At 41.0% G+C, this 17,488-nt stretch overlaps 1 protein-coding gene across 1 annotated transcript in view; it reads left to right on the top strand.

The window, feature by feature from the left end:
- ABCA13 (ATP binding cassette subfamily A member 13) overlaps nucleotides 1-17,488 on the top strand; it is a 369,133-nt gene that overhangs the window by 334,201 nt on the left and 17,444 nt on the right. Inside the window, exon 28 of the mRNA XM_075271925.1 lies at nucleotides 961-1,157. Coding sequence (XP_075128026.1) covers nucleotides 961-1,157 — 197 coding nt within the window. The remainder of the gene's footprint in view (nucleotides 1-960; nucleotides 1,158-17,488) is intronic.

Here is a 17,488-nt window from a genome sequence, read left to right as displayed (position 1 = left end):
TGCATGGTTTAGTGAAACTCGTCATAAGATTTAGTTTGTTTACTTTGGATCTGACAAAATTGTAGCTGATACCATGGAAAACCAGTACCAAGAGCCTAGACTGAAGATACCAGGACCATGATAAGTGGTGGGGGTGTAGGAGATATTCTCATTAATAAAGTCAATAAAAAAAAAGCTGCCCCGTGCTCTTTTATATAATTCACTCAAATGTTAAGATAGACGAGAGCTTTACTATTTTTCTTAAATGGAATATAAAGTAATGTATGCAGCTTTTAAAATAAACTTACATGACAGAAGATTCTATCTCGTTTGTAACATTAGAGTGAATAGTGACAGATGAGAACAGAGGCTGCTCCATCTGCCTCCATTATTCAGTCAGTGTTTCAGTCCATTTTTTATGACGAGCCAGAATAACACATTGAAAAACCACAGTGTGAATCCAGCCTTTTGTCTGACACTCCACATGGTGCAAACAAAAACTCTGTGAAAAAAGTGGCATCTTACATTCACTTTGTGGTGGATGGGATTCTAGCAAATCGCATCCCCAAAGTGTAGTAAAATACACGCAGCGGACACATTGCAATTTCCAAAACTCCGGTTTGGGGAATTGCAGCATGTCAATTGTATCTACGGAAATGCTGTCAGTTTCCCTGTAAGTATAATTGAAGCAGAAAGTCCACAGCAGAAATCTCTGCAAACTTTGTGAAAAGCAATGGGGGAAAAACAACAATGCATTGCCGCCACAGGTTTTTCCCACAATGCTTTTTGCAGCAGCCCACTAAAATCTGCTTCTATATGGTCTAAAACTAACCTAGCCATCCAATTTCACAGAACTTCATCAAAGTTAACTAAAAGATTGAAATATGAATGTGTATGAAATGGATTTGTTTGATTTTACCTTAAATATCTATTTTTTTGGTTTCAGAATTAAAATTGCAAACTATTTTTTTCTGTTTTTAGAGTCCTAAAAGATGTGGGACTTTCCAAATATCATATGAAATATAGCTACTCTTTATCAGGAGGCATGAAACGAAGACTTTCTGTTGCTATTGCATTTATTGGCAATACAAAGACGGTTGTCCTTGATGAACCTACTAGTGGTGTGGATCCATGTTCCCGACGAAGAATTTGGGATATTATGCTTAAGAAGAAAGAGGGTATTATATACATCACTTATTGTGAAACTGAGTAATAACATCAGCTTAATAGTTGCTTAACCTTACTTTCAATCCCCCAAAAATTGTGAAACACTGCAGAGAATTTATTGAATCTTTACTAGTTTTATGGTGCAAAAAAATCTCAATTTTAGGTTTGTATGTGCAAAAATATTAACTTTTTTACTTTACACTGGTCATACCGCTTTTCTAAAAACTGAGTGTGGCATAGGCAACAGATGGGATCAATCTGGGCCAAAATTTATTATGGTGGGGTGTTGGTTGTTAGACCCTCACTGATCTGTAATTGATGGCCTATCCCAAGGATAGAATCAATAGTCAACAATAGTAAGGTTCCAGAAAGTGCATGCATGACCATTGCTCCATTCACTTCATAGCAGTGAATGGAGTGAAAATCATGCAAGTGGAGAAGGCTCAAGGGACTTTCAGAACCCCAGTTCGACTCCCTGTGATGTGACATTTTTTTCCTCTACCGTTGGTGTCCGCTCAGCAGCAGCAGCGTCCGTGGCTATTGTCCGTACAAGATTTTAGCAACGGACACTAGCTGGTCTGTTTGCAATTTACATTCATTTCAATGGGATTTTATCTTGTGTCCTTCAGTGTCCGTTTGTGTCCTTTATTGTCCGTTTAAAACCATGTCCGTTTTTAGAAGCGAACAAAAAAATCCCTTATGCAGGACTTTTCTGTCTGTTTGAAAAAACGGATAGTAATTGTCTGTTATTTTTTTAACATCTATGGCCAACAGACTTATAACGGACAGTAACTAATAGCCATCATTTACTGTCTGTTTGTGTCGTTCTGATAGGTGTTTTTTTTTCTTTTTAAAGGAAATGTAAACGATTAGTCAGAGATGTCACCCGTAAGTCACCAAATGTTACTACACTATTATTAGTATTCACCTAAATGATGGAGGATAAATGCCTAATCGATGGGGGACAATTAAGGTCCTTTTTATTTTTTAATATGTGTGAATTGTTAGAGTTGGACCCTCAAATAAAGTCAAGATTGGAGATTGGGCTTTGATGCACAAGTTGTAGTTTTCAGAATGTAAGAGTGAATATGATAAAGGATTTATTAATATCACTCCACTGTGGAGCAATATACTTCTACCAAATACCAACAACTTCTTGAAAAAGGAATTATGGTTTAAAGGGAATTAGAAGAGTGTTAGGGAATTGCTAGGACAGCAATTTCCCAGTAGCTGTTGAAAACCCTGGGGCGGGACACAAGAGACAGTGATCCCTAAGCTGAAGCCCCCAACTGTCCCTTCCTATTGCCAGGCCCTATCCTACGTAATAGGCGGCAACCACGAAGACGGTCCCTTCCTGTATATGTGAGACACAAAACTCAGACAAGACGGACAACAACAAAGGGAGGTCAGCTAGCCAAGGGTCAGTAAACAGTCAAGCAATGCAGTGCCAAATCGGAGTCCAAAGAATAGTCAGTAGGGAAAGCCAGAGGTCAAGGATTAGAATGCAAGCAAGGATAGTGACAGCAAAAAGCAAGTACGCACAAGGCAATATCAAGCACTGATGTGAATGAGAGCCAAGACGAAATAGGTGAGGAAGAACCTGACCTGACAACAAGGCAACAAGGGCAGAAGACGGGTGTGGTGCAAATACAATCACAGAACTAAAGCCGTGTTCACACAGTGCAACTAAAAACTTTAAGCAAATTATCAAACTGCACACACCTCCTGCGCATCAGCACGCGAGCAGAGGGTGGCGCAGAGACCCGAACAGACGGAGATGTTACATTCCTCCCCTTTTATGAGGGGCCACCGAACCCTCACCAGACAAACCAGTTCTAGAGGGATTCTGATTTTTCCCTGCCTTGTATTTTAGTTCTGCTTGAACCACAGATGCTTGAGAACCAGGCAAACCTTTCTTATACTCCTGGCGTTTCTGATACCACCAGGTTTTAATACCGGAGGGGCATTCCCAACTTTTAGTAGCTGAGACCTTCTCCTCACTGACACAATCTAAAGAATGTAAAGCAATACAGTGAGATGAACACTGATCTCCCCACTTTACTAACTCCTTTTTACCCCAATCAAATATATGGTTATGGAGGTTCAACCAAGGGAGCTCCAAATTGATATCAGAAGACAATTTTTCCATAACAAAGAAATTTATGACTTCTGTTTGTGTTGAGCCCACTTGCAAGGAGATTAAGGGTTTTTTAAAATGAACTTTACCCCTGGCCAGTGGAGTAGAATCCGCTCCAGTAACAGATAGAGGTGTGTCAAGTGGCAAAATCTCAATGCCCAAAGATAAACTAAAAACTTTAAGCAAATTATCAAACTGCACACACCTCCTGCACCACAGCACACGAGCAGAGGGTGGCACAGAGACCCGAACAGACAGAGATGTTACAAAGAGTTTCCCAACTCATTTATCGAGGATCCTTTTTGTAAATTCACTGTTATACAAACCTGGTATGCTTTGTAACAAACTGAACATTGGCTCCATGTTTATCAGTTGGAATTGGCCATTGTAAGATAATTATCCATGGAAGGATTAATCATATTTTGAAGCCTATACTTTCATAACTGGGGGTAAAGAGAAAGACAGGGTTGTCTCTAAAATGTATACTTCCATGATCAAAAAAACTTTCAGTCTTCAAATTGAAATAGATGAGACATATGATTCCAATAGAAATAAGGACTAACTTACTTTAATAAAGTTAACATGGGTATTATCCTTTTTTTTGTTGTGTGAAGGCTAATAGGCCTTACTTGGCCATTTCTCATTGTCATGTTGCTAGAGCCTTTAGAACAATTCCTCAGTGCCCAAAACAAGTAAAACCTGCAGTGCCATTGTGAGGCAAATGTAATTACTAGAGATGAGCGAACAGTAAAATATTTGATATTTGTTCCGAATAGCTGCTCAATATTCAACTATTTGAATGAATATCAAAATCCATTATAGTCTATGGGGAAAAATACTTCGTTTCAGAGGATCCCACCATTCGACTCAGGAGAGTCACCAAGTCCACTATCACACCTCAGGAAATGATGCCATCACCCTGGAATGCAACTGGGACAGCGGGGGAAGCATGTCTGGGGGCATCTAACAAGCCCAAGTCACTGTATTATGTCGGGATCCCTGTCAGTTTGTGATATGCGGGAGCTGACTTTTTCCTATAGGAATGCATTGACTAGCGTTGATTGGCCGAATGCCATACAGAGTACAGCATTCAGCCAATCAACGCTGGTTCTGCCGGAGGCTCGTCTGTGAGGAGACAGAGTGGAGACTGCTGTGGACCTATCTTAGACTCCGCCTCCACCGCCAGAACCAGCGTTGATTGGCCGAATGCCATACTCTGTATGGCATTCGGCCAATCAAGGCTGGTCAATGCATTCCTATGCCGAGATGTAGCAGTGCTGGCCATGCGCTCAGCTCGGGTACTCCAAAGATGCAGTCAAGCTCAGCGAACGGCCAGCACTGCTACATCGGAGATGAAGAAGAGCTGGCCATGCGCTGAGCTCGGCTACTCCGGAGATGCAGCCGAGCTCAGCGCACAGCCAGCACTGCTACATCTTCCGGCAGAACCAGCGTTGATTAGCCGAATGCTGTACTCTATATGGCATTCGGCCAATCAACGCTGGTCAATGCATTCCTATGGGAAAAAGTCAGCTTGCGCATATCGCAAGCTGACAGGGATCCCGACCAGATAGAGCCCCAAAGAGCTGGGTGAGTGACATTCCCACCTAAATAAAGGTAATCCCTAGCTAACCCTGCCTGTAGATCTATCCCTGTCTCACAGTAACATAGTTCACAGTCTCAAATTAATCGAATGTTAAATCCACCATCCACGTATAAATTGGAGGTCACCTGATTTAGCCAGCCAATTACTTTTTCCAATTTTTTTTTCGATGCCTCCGTTGTTGTAGTTCCTGTCCCACCTCCCCTGCACAGCTATTGTGCAAAAAAGCACCAGGGGAGGTGGGAGGGGATACAAATTTTTACCCTGAACGGCCTGATATTTGATTGAATATGTATTCGATCGAACAGTGTTCGCTCATCTCTAGTAATTACATATGTATCCTCTGAAAAATGTTATATTTCATTAAACACGTGAAATCAAATGACTCTTCTACAATGGGAAGCCTGATATTAATATAGCCTATTGAAATTATGAGACAACAGTATAAAATTGAACATATCTTGTTTACACGGTTCTTGTTAGTTATGTAAATTTCATCAGTGTCTTGTGAAGATTAACAAGTGGCATACAAATTAATTAATTACACTGGCATTGATGATAAGAATATTACCCCTCAGGACATTAGAAAAAACACTTGCTTTAATCAAAAAGCTAAAAACTGCTAATATTAACCTTTCAGTGTCTAAATGTAATGTTATTGTCAAATTTGTATAGTTTAATGTATTATTATTTTCTATTTAAAATTTACTCTTTAGGCTAAGGCCCCACAGGACGTCCCGCAGCAATAAATCGCTCCGGGAAAAAACGTGAGGACAACGCATCGCAGTTCTTCCCACAGCGCTTTAGACAGAAAGTTTGCAGAGTTTTCCTCTGTGGACTTTCTGTTACAATTATACCTATGGGGAAACTACCAACATTTCTGTAGATATAATTGACATGCTGCGATTTTCAAAACTGCGCCGGTTTTGGAAATCACGGCGTGTCCACATTGTGATTTTTTATGCAAAGTAGGCATGGGATTCGCAGGAATCTCATCCACTTTACCATTATTGTAAGCCCCTGTGATTTATCCTGCGGTGTATGCACCATTGCAGCATTTCCGTCCCGTGGGGCCCCGGCCTTACTCTCAAAATGATTTATAAGGGAAAATGATGAACCATAGTTGAGTCTCAGGTTGCATAATTCAGTAGTCAAATACATGGAATATTGTTTACAGTTTTGTGTGCCTGTAGTACCACACAGCACAGCACAGAGTACAGAGTAGGGTGATTGCATATAGCATTGAAGTATCAAGATCAAAATTACAGAAGGCCTCTTTCACACAGCAATACTTATAACAATACTTATCTTTATTTAATATCAATGTTTTTTTTCTTCCTGTTAAAGGGGTATTCCCATGTACATAACCATTTTGAAAATTTGTAAATAATTAAAAGTTAAACATTTTTGCAAATATAAGTGAGTAAACATTTTTCAGAGCTTTAAAGATTTTCTCAAAATATCTTGTGGTCACAAGTTGTTGTCTTGATCGGTTCCCAGTGGTTACGACCATGAATACAAAAACTTTCTAAAGGTCAGAAAATCAGCCAGGATGTCTTCTCATAAATGTAGTGTCTCTGCCTGATAACACAGCTACAATAGGAAAATCATGGCTGGGTTCCTGACAAGTCCCAGGCCATAAAAAAGTGGTACATATAAAGGTAGCACTTACATTTCTTTCTTCTGATCAATCCTCTTTTGGCTTTGGCTAAAACAAACCTCAGCAAAATCTGCAATAAAAAAATATTTTCCACAATGTGGGGCAAAGACTTAGGGTAAGTTCACACAGAGTTTTTTGGTTACGGTTTTGAGGCTGTATCCGCCTCAAAACCCTGACCAAAAAGATGGCTCCCACTGAAATCAATGGGAGCTGCTCAGGTCAAGCGAGATGCTCATTCTTCAGGCTGAGTCACCTCGTGATTCAGCCTGAAGACACTCCCTCCTCTGGACTAGGCCCATTCATTGGGCCTAATCCGGAGCAGAGTGCGCAGCTGGATGCTGGTGCAGTGCTTCCGTCTTAGGTTCTGATCCAAAAAACCGTGTGTGAACTTACCCTTATGCTAAGGCCCCATGTTACGGAAACACAGCTCATTTTTTGTTTCATATTTTGCTGTGGTTTTTTCAGTCAAAGTCAGGAACAGATTGAGCAGAAGAGAGAAGTATAAGAACTTCTTATATATTACCCATTCCTTTTGCAGCCATTCTTGGCTTTGTCTCCAAAAAATGCAACAAAATCTGTAACAAAAGAAGCTGCATTTCCGCAATGTGGGGCCTCAGCCTAAGGCTTAGCTCACGCATCAGTATGCCATCCGTCCGTTTGAATTTAGTTTGAGACTTTAAAACGGACTGATACACATACTGATTGTATACTGACAGCTTTTTATGCTGATAGCAAACCCGTGAGGACAGATAAGGGGATTAAAAGTAGAAAATTGTAAACAGAGTAGAGATAAGGACATTTATTGTATGAGATAAGGACAATTATTATATGTCCTCCTTATCTCTACTCTGTTTACAAATGAACTTTTAATCCCCTTCTCTGTCCTCTAGGGGATGGGCAGCGTTTGCTACTAGCATAAAAAGGTGTCAGTATACAATCAGTATGTGCATCAGTCCGTTTTTAGTCTCAAACTGAATTCAAACGGATGGATGGCAAACTGATGTGTGAACCAAGCATAAGGCCCCATGTTATGTAAACGCAGCTTTTTTTTATGCAGATTTTACTGTTTGTTTTTTTGCCAAAGCCAAGATTGGCTACAAAAGAAATGAGAAATATTTAGGAAGTTCTTATACTTCTACTTTCTGTTCAATCCACTCCTTCCTTTAGCTTTAAAAAAAAAAAAAAAAAAAAAAATCTAAAATGTTGCGTTTTTGCAACGTGGGGCCTCAGCTTCAAAAACAGAAATCTAAAACAGGAAGGCAATTTTTCCGTTCCTACACATGCTTTCAAAAACTAGCTATTAACAAAGGATTTATGTTTATATTGATTTATTTTGGCTATTTTCTTATAAATAATGAAGTTTATGAATTGATCATGTTTATTTCCATTAATACAGATTTTTTCCTCTATTAATAATTTGCAGGGCGTACTATTATTTTCACAACCAATAACCTAGATGAGACTGAATTTCTCTGTGACCAAATTGCCATTATTCAGCAGGGTACCTTACAATGTTGTGGTTCTCCATCATTTCTTAAAAAAAAATATGGACATGGCCGTGAGCTAACGCTAATCAAGAAGGTAGTGTATTGCATTTTCACACAGACATGTCGAAACAAAATCCCAGACAATATAATGCCTTGTCCTTCTTTTCACTTATATTCAGTCTTTTTTTTCCCAGAGTGAACATGTAAATATTGCTGAGATTTCTTTGCTAGTACAAGAATGTATTCCATCAGCGTTTCTTAAGGAAAACGGTAAAACTGAGCTGGTATTTTCTATACCAGGCGAAGTGGATACAGCAATGTGTGCGTCACTTTTCTACAAATTAGATAACAATCAGTCTGATCTTCCTGTTTCTGTATATGGCATTACTAATACAACCATGGAGAAGGTAAAGTTGTATATTTTATAAAATACAATATTCAGAATTCTAATATATATATATATATATATATATATATATATATATATATATATATACAGTCCTATGAAAAAGTTTGGGCACCCCTATTAATCTTAATCATTTTTAGTTCTAAATATTTTGGTGTTTGCAGCAGCCATTTCAGTTTGATCTATCTAATAACTGATGGACACAGTAATATTTCAGGATTGAAATGAGGTTTATTGTACTAACAGAAAATGTGCAATATGCATTAAACCAAAATTTGACCGGTGCAAAAGTATGGGCACCTCAACAGAAAAGTGACATTAATATTTAGTAGATCCTCCTTTTGCAGAGATAACAGCCTCTAGTCGCTTCCTGTAGCTTTTAATCAGTTCCTGGATCCTGGATGAAGGTATTTTGGACCATTTCTTTCTACAAAACAATTCAAGTTCAGTTAAGTTTGATGGTCGCCAAACATGGACAGCCCGCTCTCAAATGATCTGAAAACAAAGATTGTTCAACATAGTTGTTCAGGGGAAGGATACAAAAAGTTGTCTCAGAGATTTAACCTGTCAGTTTCCACTGTGAGGAACATAGTAAGGAAATGGAAGCCCACAGGGACAGTTCTTGTTAAGCCCAGAAGTGGCAGGCCAAGAAAAATATCATAAAAGCAGAGAAGAAGAATGGTGAGAACAGTCAAGGACAATCCACAGACCACCTCCAAAGAGCTGCAGCATCATCTTGCTGCAGATGGTGTCACTGTGCATCGGTAACAATACAGCGCACTTTGCACAAGGAGAAGCTGTCAGGGAGAGTGATGAGAAAGAAGCCGTTTCTGCACGTACGCCACAAATAGAGTTGCCTGAGGTATGCAAAAGCACATTTGGAGAAGCCAACTTCATTTTGGAAACAAAGATTGAGTTGTTTGGTTATAAAAAAAGGCGTTATGCATGGCGTCCAAAAAGAAACAGCATTCCAAGAAAAACACTTGCTACCCACTGTAAAATTTGGTGGAGGTTCCATCATGCTTTGGGGCTGTGTGGCCAATGCCGGCACCGGGAATCTTGTTAAAGTTGAGGGTCGCATGGATTCCACTCAGTATCAGCTGATTCTTGAGAATAATGTTCAAGAATCAGTGACGAAGTTGAAGTTACGCCGGGGATGGATATTTCAGCAAGACAATGATCCAAAACACTGCTCCAAATCAACTCAGGCATTCATGCAGAGGAACAATTACAATGTTCTGGAATGGCCATCCCAGCCCCCAGACCTGAATATCATTGAACATCTGTGGGATGATTTGAAGCGGGCTGTCCATGCTCGGCGACCATCTAACTTAACTGAACTTGAATTGTTTGTCCAAAATACCTTTATCCAGGATCCAGGAACTGATTAAAAGCTACAAGAAGCGACTAGAGGCTGTTATCTTTGCAAAAGGAGGATCTACTAAATATTAATGTCACTTTTCTGTTGAGGTGCCCATACTTTTGCACTGGTCAAATTTTGGTTTAATGCATATTGCGCATTTTCTGTTAGTACAATAAACCTCATTTCAATCCTGAAATATTACTGTGTCCATCAGTTATTAGATATCTCAAACTGAAATGGCTGTTGCAAACACCAAAATATTTAGAACTAAAAATGATTAAGATTAATAGGGGTGCCCAAACTTTTTCATAGGACTGTATATATATATATATATATATATATATATATATATATATATATATATATTATAGTTATGGCCACTACGGCTTTGCTGTTACGTAAACTAACTTTTTTTGTACAATGAATATTTTGTTTAAAAAAATAAATAAATAATTACAGTGATTTGATGTGTGTTGAAGGTGAAGGCTAGGTTTACATATGTGTTGGAGCCTCTTTTGAAAGTCTCCGGCACTGTGAGCATCCAAAATCGCTGAACAAACACCCAACGGACCCCATTATGGGATCCATCAGGCTCTGTATGTGACCACTGTAGAAGCGATGAACCAGAATAACGGAAGGTCAACTCTAGTGTAAAAGTCGCAAAGTGAAAAGCTGCTAAAAAAAAACAATAAATATGCATAGTATATTTTTTCACAGTGTTTTTCATTGATTTTTAGCTAAATTTTTTCTTCCTCTGCTAAATCTACAGGGAAAATGTTCTGCAATAATAATATGTTGCTAGTACCGTAAAATAATGCAGTTTTTTTTTCTACTGCATTTCTGCAGCAACCAAAACCACTGCATTTCCATAATGTGGGACCTTAGCCTCATGGTTTTTACACGTTTTTGTGCCATTTGTTTGTTTGTTTCATTTGCCAGGTGTTTTTGGATTTTTTTTACAAGAAAGTCTGTAGAGAAAAATGCCTGAAAGACCTTTAATATGTTGCATGGGTTTTAAAAAAACAATGTTGACTTCTAAAAGCTTTACTAAAGCACTGTTAACTAAACTCTGTGCATAACCATGGGGGGAAAAGATCCATTTTGCCTTTGCCATTGATGTGATATTGCCCACATAACTCCTGGCTTCAATAATGCCAAGCCGCTTACTAGCATGCTACGATATGTATAGGTGATCATTCCCAAGGTAACATCTGGGAGCTGGAATATAAAGTTAAAAGTGATAATTTTTAGCATTAATTTTTATGATTGCCTCCTACAAACATTCTAAATCTGTAATGTGTGCATTAGATACACAAATATGCAAGATCCTCCAGATTGGAAAAATATTCTTTGTCAACACTCTTTACTGTGAATAATAGACCAAGGTGCCAAACACAGAACTTTGATCCGCTCTAGATTTATTAATATGGTGTTTCAAAGTGGGTTTTTGTAAAGCAGACAACTAAATACTAGAGATGAGCGAACACTAAAATGTTCAGGGTTCGAAATCCAATTCGAACAGCCGCACACTGTTCGAATGTTCGAACGGGTTTCGAACCCCATTATAGTCTATGGGGGTAAATGCTCGTTTCAGGGGTAGGCAACATTCGATCAAATTCTACTTACCAAGTCCATGAGTGAGGGTCAGGCTGGATTCTTCTCCCTGCGCAGCGTCCCTGCGTCCTCTTCTGGCCTTGAATTCACTCTGCTAGGCATCGGGCCTAGGCAGAGCCGAATGCGCATGTGCAGTCGGCTCTGCCCAGGCCCGATGCCTAAGCAGAGTGAATGCAGAGCCAGAAGAGGACGCGGGGACGCTGCGCAGGGAGAAGACTTCTAAAGGTAAGAGAAGAACCAGCTTTGATTGGCAATGTATAGCATTCTGCCAATCAACGCTGGTTCTGCATTGAATCCTAACTTTGAACAGCTAGTAGTGTTCGATCGAGTACGAGTATTTCGAATACCTTAGTATTCGATCGAATACCTACTCGATCGAATACTACTCGCTCATCTCTACTAAATACATGATCTAGAATGATATAAATAAAAGTAGAAACACACTTGTCAGTTAACCGAAGGCCTGAAGGCTTTAAATAAACTTTGTAATTAGTGTAAGAACAGAAAAAAAAACCTTAACAAGCGGCTTAGTGTCTTCTTTGCATTGTCAAGATCTTAAATGAATAAATACTAAGACTTCAGAATCCCATTAGCATGTATTGGAATTGAATAGTATTGTAATTACCCACTCTTCATTTATACATGAGAAGATATCTTTACCGGATTGAATAATAATAAGGGAAATTGACTTTCATCAGCAGCCACATGAAATTGTATCTCTTTGATTTTTATGCCTCATTCTGCTCTCCTAGTCAATGTTTCATTATAAACTAAAGCTCAAAGAGGCAAGGCTATTCTAGTTTTTTTACACAGGTTTTTTTTTTATTGTATAAAGCTATAACTATTATTGTACTTTTCTTTGAATACAGTTCGTAAAAGTTAGAAATACAAATTTTTTTTCTGCCATTTTTAAATTAAACTAAATTTGAACTATTTTGCTAATAGTTAAATATTAAGATCATAAACCCATCAAAATGGGTTGTAGATATGACAACAATGAAGAACAAATAATCAGGTTTACCAGTCCAGGGTCTTTAACTGCACATGGATCCAGGATGGGATAACATAATGCCAAGCACAAAGCATGTAACAAGTGCCCTAAATGAGCGACCTTCAACTGTATTCCAAATTCAGATTAAAATATGTAAATGGATTCTGTGTGTTCTGTCCTTATTAATGGCAAATAGTAAAGCTCTACACAATGCTGCCTTACATATATAAAAGACACCACTAGTTAGAAGCAACCATACAGACCAACCCACCAATATGGGAGTGAATATTATCAGCAATTGTTAGTAGAGATGAGCGAACACCGTTCGATCGAATAGGTATTTGTTCCCAATTGAATACCACGCGGCATACGCAGTAAAAATTTGTATCCCCTCCCACCTTCCCTGGTGCGTTTTTTGCGCCAATAACTGTGCAGGGGAGGTGGGGCAGGAACTACGACAATGGAGGCAGTGAATAAAAATTGAAAAAACCCATTGGCTCCTGAAAACATGTGACCTCCCATTTATAAGAACAGCCGCTGCCATATTCACCGGATTTGCAGTCAGAGAAAGGGAGAGAAACATATCTGCTGAGGGCTAGATAGGCATTAGCTTCAGATAGGCAGGGAGAAACCGAAGAACAACAACAGCTCTTTTCAGAGCTATATACTGCAGGGAGAGGGGTGGAGCTTTCCACCGACGGTGGAAAACAGGGATACAGAACAGTAGCTTGTTGCTATATACGTGCACACCAGCTTTTGTTAGGGGTGTCCCCACACAAAATAGCAGGAATCCACAGCCCTTACTTCTTGCTATATACGTGACAAACAGCTTTTCTCAGGGGTGTCCCCCACAAAATAGCAGGAATCCACAGCCCTTACTTCTTGCTATATACGTGACAAACAGCTTTTCTCAGGGGTGTCCCCCACAAAATAGCAGGAATCCACAGCAGTTACTTCTTGTTATATATGTGAAAAACAGCTTTTCTCAGGGGTGTCCCCCACAAAATAGCAGGAATCCACAGCAGTTACTTCTTGCTATATAAGTGACAAACAGCTTTTAATGCCACCATCTGCCAGAACACTGGCTGATGTGCGACGTCCCCACACGCTGGAACTCGACGTACCACATGTTGAGCAGAGTGTGTGAGCAGCAGAGACCCTTGATGCAGTACCATCTCCAAAATCCAAGGGTTCCTCAGAGTCAGGTCCTGCAGTTTCTGCACCATGAGTGCCATGGATCGCAGACTTATACGAGATCTTGCGTGTCTTTGAGGAGTCAACAATGAGGGTCAGCTGTGATGACGCACTTGTGAGAGTCATAATCCCCCTTCTGTGTGTGATGCGAGAATCCCTCATCGCAATCAGGGATAACACATTGGACGCTGAAGAGTCGGGCATAGGAGCACAACCATCCCAGCAGGATAGTCAGGGCACACTCCTGTCCGCTTCACAGCATATATTGAGGGAGGAGGAGGAGGAGGATGAAGAGGCAGATCTCATTGTCACACAGGAGGCTAGCAGGGAAGTTCATTGCGTCCCATTGCGGCAGCGTGGTTGGGGCGAAATGGAGGAGGAAGAGGAGGAAATGGAGAGTGACCATTCCGGTGGGGGCAGCCAAGTGATGCCAAGTAACACTCTGGCACACATGGCTAAATACATGTTGGAGTGCTTTTCAACTGACAAACGAATTGTGAAAATCCTGTAGAGCAACGACTATTGGATTTTTGCAATCCTTGACCTCCAGTATAAAAATAATGTTTGTAATTTCCGGTAGAGGGGAGGGCCAGTCGCATCAGTGATTGCCACAAGCAACTGGTGCAGAATATGATGCAGATGTTTGCATCAACTCTCATTGGCGGCACCCAGGAGAGTTCCTCCAACAGGCGAACAACTGTCGTCCGGTCCACAACCATCAGGGGCACACCCTCCAAGGTCTGGGACACGTTAATGGCACCCCGTGGCCAAACTACAGCTACTGATGGCCTAGTGTCATCAGGAGGGACAAGTATAGGTGCATGTTGTGAGAGTATCTGGCTGATACCAGCCCTGTCCTCTCCAATCCCTCTGCGCCATATACTTATTGGGTCTCCAAGTTGGATTTTTGGCTGGAACTTGTGCTGTATGCATTGGAGGTCTTTTCCTGCCCTGCCGCCAGCGTCCATTCGGAAAGGGTCTTCAGCGCAGCCAGTGGCATAATTACGGATAAGCGCAGCCGGCTGTCAGCTGACAGTGCTGACCGGCTGACGCTGATCAAAATGAACAGCCACTGGATAGACCCATTTTCATGTCCACCGGTGTCAAGAACCCCGAAATGAATTTTCATGTGTGTGCTCACCCTCTCCAATTCCTCCTCCTCCACATACTCCTCCTCCGTCAGCATTGCACAATTGTGCTTCTACTAGGCCCAATCCACCCTGATTCCCAGCAACTCCACTGGTTAAAGTCTCAATCCACCCTGATTCCCCCCAACTCTGCTGGTTAGAGTCTCAATCCACCCTGATTCCCCCCAACTCTGCTGGTTAGAGTCTCAATCCACCCTCATTCCCCCCAACTCTGCTGGTTAGAGTCTCAATCCACCCTCATTCCCCCAAACTCTGCTGGTTAGAGTCTCAATCCACCCTCATTCCCCCCAACTCTGCTGGTTAGAGTCTCAATCCACCCTCATTCCCCCCAACTCTGCTGGTTAGAGTCTCAATCCACCCCGATTCCCCTCAACTCTGCTGGTTAGAGTCTCAATCCACACTGATTCCCCCCAACTCTGCTGGTTAGAGGCTCAACTCACTCCAAGGACCAAAAACACTGCCGATGCAAGGCTCTACTCACTGCAAGGGCCAAAAACATTGCTTTTTAAAGGCTCTACTCACTCCAAGGGCCCAAAACTCTGATGGTCCAAAGCTCTACTCACTCTAAGGGCCTAAAACTCTGCTGGTAAGAGGCTGAATTCACCTAAAGGGCCTCAATCTCTGCTGTTAGCTCAGCTTAAGGGCCTGTAACTTAATTTTGAAGGGCTCACGTTAAGGGCCATAAAAGTGAATTTTGGAAGGTCTTACCACATCACACACACACATCCACAATGACAGTTCACTGTGGGTACTGTTGGATTTCCCATTGTCTATTCCATCTGTGATTGTCATGGGCAATGTGATTTAAAGGGGTGCTTGGTAATGTTTTTTTTAGCTTGAATTTGGGTTTCTGTCCATCCAATTGGGGATTAAAGAAGGTTTCCAGGTATTTCCCACTTTGATAGAGGTTTTTTTGAGTGTAGAAAGTGTGTAGTAGATAGCTGTGATGGTGGGGTAAAACAGTGACTTGGGCTTGTTAGATGCCCCCAGACATGCTTCCCCTGCTGTCCCAGTTGCATTCCAGAGGTGTTGGCATCATTTGCTCAGGTGTCATAGTGGACTTGGTGACCCTCCTGAGTCAAATGGTGGGTTCCCCTGAAACAAAGCATTTTTCCTCATAGATTATAATGGGGTTTGATATTCGATCGAATATTGAGCGGCTATTCGAAACAAATAACAAATATCGAATATTTTACTGTTCGCTCATCTCTAATTGTTAGTCATGATATACACTGAGGCAGCATACACTAATTATCAGAAACCATAACATAATCATATAATAATAAAAATATTACTGAACCCAAAACTGATAGGACTATAGGAATATTGATGGCTAATTGTTAGGAAAGGCTATACATTTCAGAATATACTTTCCGCCCCAACACCTATCAGTTGTTCGAAATGTAAACTGTTCCTGCAGCCAATATCCCACCACATACCCCCTCATCCCACAAGTTCAGACTGAGTCGCTGGATGGAGGTCTTCTTACTGTATACTGGAGCTGCTGTTGTTGTCTATGTCACACTGTACACTAAATCAATGTCTTTTTGAACTAAAAAACATTTTTTTTTTCTCTTTGACACTGCTTAGCTGCTATTTTGTTATGCATGTCAAGCTCAACCATTTTCACATTGAGGCTTACACCCATGTTGCGAAAATGAAGCATTTTGGCTTTGGCGGAAATGCTGTGGCAAAAAACACTGCATTTTACAGAACCTGCAAAGTGGATGGAATTCTGGATAATTGCATCCACATACTGCAGAAAAAAATATGCAGCAGAAAAGCAGCATTTCTAAAAATGCCCATGTCAATTATACCGTTCTCCATGTAGACTCCCCTGAACAGAATACCAACACACATGCGAACGAGGCCTAAGGGCTAGTTCACATGTAAAAACCTCCTGGCTTTTTTTGGTCCTGAAAAAAAAAACGCTTCCTAATTAGGAAGCTGTTTTTTGGAGCGTTTTCTGGAGAAGTTTTTGGTAAAAACTCTTTCAGAAAACGCCAGGCGGTTTTCCCCTCCCCTAAAGTGAATGGACTGTAAAAAAAACACTAAGCGTTTTCAGTCGCTGTTTTTTGCAAAAAAAAAAATCACTAGGCTTTTTTTTTGCAAAAAAATGCTAGCCGTTTTTTGCCTCCCATCCATTGTATGGAGGCAGATTTTGAGGCGAAATCTGCTGTCAAAATCTGCCTCATTGCCGGTGGGACGGATTTTGGCACCGAGAGTGACGCGGGGAGCTGCGTCACTCTTGGGTCAAAACCCGCCTGCCATGACCGTTGCAGTTGTGGTTTCCCCCTCCCTAGTCGGCTCAAATGAATGGGCCGACCCTGGAGGTTGCTGCCGCCAGGCGGAAGCCGCGGCTCAGCGAGACGCAGAATCGCAACATGCCACTAGCGGAAAAAAGAACCCTAGTGGTCTCCATAGACCACCATTGTATGGAGGCGGATTTTGAGCCGAAATCCACTGTCAAAATCCGCCTCCTTGCCCCCGTGTGAACTAGCCCTTAGGGTGTCAGCCCCAGGGAACCATGCAATGTCCGTGTGTAATAGCAAATCCAGTGAGGTTAGTTTATTGCCCAAATACCGCTATATTCAGGCAAGAAACTAGCTTCACTGCTTTTCACTTTCGATTGGAGTGGCACCATTTTGGATTTCATATCTATCTATATAAATATTTAGGCTCCATACACACGGAGTAACGCCAGGTGTTTTTTGTGTGTATTTTGTGTGTATTTTTACAGCC

This window comes from Leptodactylus fuscus, chromosome 4 (genome assembly GCF_031893055.1).
Source record: "Leptodactylus fuscus isolate aLepFus1 chromosome 4, aLepFus1.hap2, whole genome shotgun sequence".
In the NCBI taxonomy this organism is placed as follows: Eukaryota; Metazoa; Chordata; class Amphibia; order Anura; family Leptodactylidae; genus Leptodactylus; species Leptodactylus fuscus.
Note: the sequence above shows the minus strand (reverse complement) of the source record. Positions and strands in the feature narration are given on the sequence as shown.